This window comes from Fundulus heteroclitus, chromosome 9 (genome assembly GCF_011125445.2).
Source record: "Fundulus heteroclitus isolate FHET01 chromosome 9, MU-UCD_Fhet_4.1, whole genome shotgun sequence".
Lineage (NCBI taxonomy): Eukaryota > Metazoa > Chordata > Actinopteri > Cyprinodontiformes > Fundulidae > Fundulus > Fundulus heteroclitus.
In genome coordinates this window covers 34562980-34569462 of record NC_046369.1, presented here as the reverse complement: position 1 = coordinate 34569462, position 6483 = coordinate 34562980, and the positions used below count along the sequence as shown (strand labels likewise).

Here is a 6483-nt window from a genome sequence, read left to right as displayed (position 1 = left end):
TCTGGTGAACTTCATGTCCAGGAGAGTTAAGGCAGTGCTGGAAAACAGTGGTGGCCACATCAAATATTGACACTTTGGGATCAATGTGGACATTTTTACTTATAGGAATACTCAGTTTTAGTACCTGTTGTTTAGACATTAATGATGTGTGTTGAGTAATTTTGAGAGGACAGCAAATTTACACTGTTCTATAGGTTGTACATTTATATTCAGTGTTGTCCCTTGAAAAGATCAGATAAAATATTAAAAGTGTGAGAGGTGTACTCACTTTTTTGAGATACACTACTTTTGTTTCTTTGCTTTCCAGGTATTGTTCAGAGTCAATCTGTTCTGTTAGCCAGTAATGAGAAATTCCTGGGTTCAAATCCCAGCCTGGGGTCTTTCTGCATGGAATTTGTATGTTCTTCCTGTACCTGCGTGGGTTCTCTTCAGGTACGCCGACTTCTTCCCACAGTCCAACAGCATGACTGTTTGGTTAATTGGTCCGTCTACACTGCTATGAGGCGGGTCATTTGCCCTGTGTGTCTCAGTGCTGCCCTGCGATGGACTGGCGACCTGTTCAGGGTCTACCCCTGCCTCTTGCCCAATGACAGCTGGAGATAGGCACCAGTCCCCTTTTTCTGTGTAAATCACCTTTAAGTCCAATTAGGCCTCGTTAGCTCTGATCTTTTGTTTGTTTGCCATGAGGTAGTGGTCACCTGTTCTGAACAGTCACACAAACATTGTAACTGTTTCTATGGATTAAACATACCTACTCAGGAATGTATCTTGCTTAATATACTTGGCAAATGTTGTTAAGTGTTTGCACAATGTTGCTACAAAGACTCATTGTTGGAATTCCTGTTGTAGCTCTGTGGCTCCTGGTCCTACCACAACCTAAATATGTTAGGCTCCCACAGCTGTACCTGTATGTTTAGTAGAATATCTCATTAAACCTTTGTTTAGCTTTGGAAGTTAGATTTGATGTCATTTTAAATGCAAAGTTTATCCTGTTACAAGAAGAACACAATGACTTATCTGAGGGCCCTGCGGTGGTCCAGGGGTCGCAGGAGCTCTTCAATCTACAGAGGACAAGTTTATCCTACATGTACCAATGAAAACCTTCATAATGGAAAAGTAATATTAACATAATTGTTAGAATACTGTTTCTGACAATCGTGTCTGAGTTGGGATCACATTTTATGCCCACTTTAATGATTTATAAGTATCTCAGCAAGCAATCGTTCATGTCATTGCTTGTTAACAGAGGTGGTTCTGAAGTCAAATGTGATTGTGGGGGTGGGATAAAATGGGATAAAATGCAGTAGAGTTCCTCCCAAAGCCTTTAATCTAGTTTCTTTATTCTGAGCCTAAGATAGAGGGGTCCAACTCCACATTGACTACATGCATTAAAGCAACACTTGTTCAGACACTAATTGTAAACAATCCTCTAAACTTCACCTCTCTTTTACGACCCCTCTGAGTGTGAAAATATTTGGGTTGGCTTTGCTGGGAGTGGGTCCCCAAATGAAATTCTGCTTGGGACCTCATACAATCTTGAATCAGCCCTGCTTCTTGATGGCAGAATGTTTGTACTAGAATGTGTTTGTAACATCAATGGGAGTTCCTTCTTTCTCCGTTGAACTTTAATCCCAGTAATCAACACTACAACGAAAACATCATGAGTCAGGAAATGTGTTGTAACACTGAAACTGGCCGCTGCTTGTCTCTGCAGGTTCACTGCCTTCATTAACTCATTCAGCTCAGACAGCAGATATCACAGCCAACGCTGCTCATTCCAGTTCAGGTTATATATGTTTAGCTTTTTAATAGACCTAATCAACACAATAATGTTAGCACTATGATTATATTATTTAATAGGAATATATGAGATCTTCCAAAAGTGTTTACACCTCTTGATCCTTTTAATTTTTTGTGTTACAACCACAAATTTCAATGGATTCTTTTGGAACTTTGTGAGACAGATCAACGCAAAGTAGTTAAAGGACAGCGATACTGGGTTCTCATTATTTTTACAAATGCAAATCAAAAAAGTGTGCATTTGTATTCAGCCCCCTTTCCTCTGATACCCCTAACATATCGAGCACAACCAATCGCCCTCGAAAGTTTCTTAATTAGTGAATGGAGTTATAGCTCTTCTGTTTCTGGCTCCAGGGGTTTGCTGGAGAACGTTGATGAACAAATAGCATCATGAAGACCAACGAGCACAGCAGACAGGCCAGGAAGAAAGCTGTGGCAAAGTTTGAAGCAGAGTTGGGTTAAAAAGCCAAGCGTCGAGCCTCTCACAGAGCTCTGTTCAAGCCATCATCTGAAATGGGAAGCAGTATGGCACAACTGCAAACCTGGCAGACATGGCCGCCCACCTAAAGTGACAGGCTGGGCATGAAGGGCAACAAACAGAGAAGCGGCATGTGGGTTCACGTTAACTCTGGAGGAGCTGCAGAAATCCACAGCTTAGGTGAGAGAGACCGTAAAAAAAGGACAATTTTGGTCTACATGTAAAATTTTAAATGTAACACCCATTTGAAATAATGGAGATGGCAGCATCATGCTGTGGGGATGGTTTTCTTCAGCAGGAATAATGAGGCAGTCAGAGTCAATGGCAAGACGGATGGAGGTAAATGCATGGGATGGAAGGGTTGTGATGTGACCCAGTCATGGTCTGTTCCTAAATGCAACCAGGAGTTTGTGACTTAAACACTTTTGTACACAATGGCTCGCCATCCAGTCTAGGCTTAACTAAAAATAGCAATCTCCAAATGACTTACTGCAGTGCTGACTCAGGGGGAAAATAGACCTTTTTAGACTTAAATGTGTCAAATTGTTTCCTCTAGTTGTTATTTATGCTCTATTTTGTGCCAGTTTATCACTGTAAATCCCAATAAAATACACTGGGGTTTATGGCTGTGACCTAACAACATGGATAAAGAAATGGTAAGGCTTGAACACGTTTGCAAGGCACTGTCACGCCTATTACAGCAGGACTGTCTCTTTAAGAGATCTCCAGCTGAAGCAGCCTGTTGTTTGCTAAACCAGTGGGACAGCTAACGGATTTCTCACTGCACTGACCTTAATATGACTGAGGCGCCACAAATTCATGCTTAAACATGGCTTTGAACTGAGATTTAACTCTTAGCACACCCACCTTTTGTCTCCCGGTGGCACACTTTATACAAAAAAAAAAAAAAAAAACACAAGCACGCGCAGAGGCAGGGGGAACAAAGGCCATTTCCATGAAAGTGATGCTCTAGTTTTCTGATATCATCCGACGTAAAAAATTTGCCAGATGCTTGATGAATGACGATCATAATCCACTTTCATGGCTGACTGGATGTTTTGTGCAAAGCTTTTTGTTGCGTATCCTGTCCACAGAGGTTCTAGTCGCATTATCATATTCCGAAATCCCCCGCTGAGGTTTTCCTTCTTTTTTCTTATGCTTAAATACTTCATGCATCATGAAAGACGTAGGGTAAGAGGCAAGGAGTGCTCCGGCCAGGAGTTCATGATTCTTTAAAACCACACAGAAGTGCTCGAGTTTAATAAAACAACGGTGGAGAAAATGTCATTTAAAAATAGTTTAATTACAAACTCTGCCAACAAACCAGTATAAATAAGGAAAAGAATAAGTTATGTTGAGTGATGAGGAGCAGACCATCTGTTCTGAGGGGGAGTCGGGGTGTTAGCCCCACTGGGACAGCTGAACTAAATCCCGTAGCACCAGCTGGGAGAATTAAGCCTGAAAGGAATAATGGGAAGACCCGGCACCTTCAGCTGACGACAGAACAATGTCCCAACGGGAACGCAAACGGATTCCTGATCTTCAGCCGACTCAACCTCCCTTCCTCTGTCAAAGGTGAGTCCGGTTGGTTCTCGGCCATCAGAAAATCCTGAGGACGATCGTTTCTTAAATCACGTCATCCATTGAGAGTCTGCGCCAGGATTTCATTTCTCTAAATAAAGATAAAAAAACAGAAATTTTTTTTCAGTATCCTGTCTGTCTTAACAACCTGTTCTGACAGCCGTCCACGCAACAAAAACTCACACGTTGCTGTCAGGGATGATCGTCTCTCTGTGCTGCGTCGTCCAGCTGAACCTCCTGAAGAAAGCCGGCAGTTTGAGCCTGGATGGGGCAGACCTGGAGGAAATGCTAAAAAAAAAAAAAAAAAAAACAAGAAGATGGGACAGAGTTGAGCTTCTGTGACAGAATGTGGCTCATGTGCTAATGGGAAGCCTGTGGACAAATCAGCAGTTTAACACTGACATGTAACTGCCTCGGTATGGGAGGAATTCTCCAATTCAGCCCTCAGATTCTCAGAGTTTAAACGTTTTCAGTCGTTGGGCCTGAAGTGTATTCTCTTCCTAGAAAGAAGCCCCCGTATTTATGTTTATGTCATCTGTGTGTCGGGTCAAGACAAAACGGCAGTGGAAAATCTAATTGCAGGAGACTAAAATAGACACGCTTTTTCCGAGTAAACGTTTGTTTGGGCAGTTTGCGTGTTTCCTCTCATGAACTCACCACTCTGCTTGCGATGCGGGCGTCTGTTTAGCCTCCGTCCTCTGCACCTCGGCCCTTCCTTTCTGTCCGTCCCCCGCCTCCTCTACCGTCTCGGCCTCCACGTCTTGTGGTATCTGCTCCCACAGCTCGGTGTTGACCCACAGGGCCTCCTGCAGGCCGAGGCCTCGGCTTACGCAGGTCACCCGGCGGCACAGGGGGCAGGCCACGGCCAGGAGCCCGCTCCTCGCCCGGGATATGGTCTCCAGGCACGGTTGGCAGAAGGTGTGCCTGCAGTGGAGCACCCGGGGGACCCTGTCCGTGCGGGAGTACGGCAGGAGGCAGACGCTACAATCGCCATCCTCACACAGGACCATCGTGAAGCACGAGCCGGGAGTTTCTCTTCTCTTTCAGTAAATCCTAGGGTGATCAGAGACGTGTCAAAGCAGGCGACAGCCGTTAATGCAGAATTCCCACGCTGAGTCAACCTGGACAATCAAGTTATGTTCCCATAATTATTAGTGGAAGAATGATAAGCTCATGTGCTAATGGGAAGCGCATAAAAAGTCTATTTTTATTTATGTTTAGAATTTATGCTAAATACACTTCTCATTTCTAAATATAAAAGTTAAACATCTGTACAGAGTTTCTGAAACTGTCCTTTGTTAGCACAATCATATAAAACAAATGGCATTTAAAACAGCCCCGTGGCAGCAGATATAACACCAAACCCAGCATCATCTTCATCAGGTATGAGTAGAGCTGTACTTACAGCTGAGCCTCCGCTTGTAGCTCGTCTGAACGCCAGCAGAGCTGACTCCCTCTCTGTCGTCTGTTGCGCAGAGCCACTGCTGTGAAGAGAGCGAGACTCGTCTGCCGCCTGTCAGGGCTGTCTGCGGCGTTTGTGGGGGCGGAACAGAGACGTCTCTCCCTTTATTACTGCCGGCCGTAAGCCCTCCCCAACAACAGCTGGGGGAGCAGAGAGGTGGAGGCGCTCTTTGTTTGCCGTTTGACCGAAAGCAGGTGGAGGGACGGGGCAGGGAGGATGGAGGGAAAGAGGGGTGTGGGTAGAAGGGGGGACGAGCGCTAATAGGGTGATATTTAAAATAATGGTGACTTTTTAAATCTAAAAAAATTCGCATAAAGACAGAAAGTAATAGACTATATAGAGAGAGGAACAAAAACAACGTAAAAATTGGGCTCGTCCGGGATTTGAACCCGGGACCTCTCGCACCCAAAGCGAGAATCATACCCCTAGACCAACGAGCCACACACCGAAATGCCGTACACCGACAAATTAGTATGTGCATCTGCACGATGAACTAGTCTGAAATAGATTAAGATGGACTGGTTCTAATTTCGTCGATTCCTTCTTCCGTTTCGCATCCATAAGTTAACGAATCACAATTTCGCACAGTGGGATTTGGGAAGGAAAACAAAGACATAAATAGCGCCAGGGCAGACAACTCAGTTTAATTCCCCAGACATCGTGTGAAATAACGAGCCCAATTACACGAAATGGCAAAGGCACCAAATGACCTGTACAGCGAGCCGAATGTTCCCCAGCCTGACAGCAGGCTAGGGTGTGCTTGGCCAGTCTGCGGATTGTAACTAAGTAAAATTGGGTGTGCGATACAAACTTTTCAGAAGCGACTATATTAATTAATTTCCTAATATTTTAGCAGTTAACGTCTTATTATACCTATATTTTATAAGAAACCAAACTACCAAATAACTAAGTAAGCGTTTACTACATAATCATATCTACAGAATAATTAAGAAGACTTGTGCGAAGAAGGGCTTGATTTGCAGCAAAGGCTGTTCCAAGAGGAGAGAGTAACAAAAGATTGACGTAAAAATTGGGCTCGTCCGGGATTTGAACCCGGGACCTCTCGCACCCGAAGCGAGAATCATACCCCTAGACCAACGAGCCACGTGCTCACTCCAACGGGTACGATTGCTATTATTTTTATATCTCTTTCCATTTCGGT

At 44.2% G+C, this 6483-nt stretch overlaps 1 protein-coding gene and 2 non-coding genes across 4 annotated transcripts; all 3 read right to left on the bottom strand.

The window, feature by feature from the left end:
* Positions 1-3562: 3562 nt before the first annotated feature.
* Positions 3563-5507, bottom strand: im:7152348 (uncharacterized protein LOC559250 homolog). Of its 2 annotated transcripts, none has more exons than XM_021315761.2 (4): positions 5265-5507; positions 4517-4912; positions 4043-4147; positions 3563-3950 (listed from the first exon to the last, which is right to left on the bottom strand). In XM_021315761.2, exons 2-4 carry the CDS (start codon positions 4867-4869, stop codon positions 3905-3907), a joined length of 504 nt encoding a protein of 167 aa, XP_021171436.2. In that variant the 5' UTR covers positions 4870-4912; positions 5265-5507; the 3' UTR covers positions 3563-3904. The 2 variants fall into 2 exon arrangements, with proteins under 2 accessions (XP_021171436.2, XP_012716560.2); XM_012861106.3 differs by having other exon boundaries at positions 4517-4980; positions 5265-5506.
* A 182-nt stretch (positions 5508-5689) lies between these two features.
* trnap-ugg lies at positions 5690-5761 on the bottom strand. The gene has a single exon. It is a non-coding gene; the product is annotated as a tRNA-Pro (tRNA).
* Positions 5762-6353: 592 nt separating this feature from the next.
* Positions 6354-6425, bottom strand: trnap-cgg. Its single transcript has one exon. It is a non-coding gene; the product is annotated as a tRNA-Pro (tRNA).
* Between the last annotated feature and the right edge of the window lie 58 nt (positions 6426-6483).

What these genes read in the sequence shown, in the direction of transcription:
- im:7152348 (XM_021315761.2), bottom strand. Translation starts at nt 4,869, where the DNA reads ATGGTCCTGTGTGAGGATGGCGATTGTAGCGTCTGCCTCCTGCCGTAC. An exon ending in CCCGCATCGCAAGCAGAGTG is followed by an intron (nt 4,148 to 4,516) that starts GTGAGTTCATGA and finishes TTTTTTTTTTAG; the next exon opens with CATTTCCTCCAGGTCTGCCC. An exon ending in ATCATCCCTGACAGCAACGT is followed by an intron (nt 3,951 to 4,042) that starts GTGAGTTTTTGT and finishes ATCTTTATTTAG; the next exon opens with AGAAATGAAATCCTGGCGCA.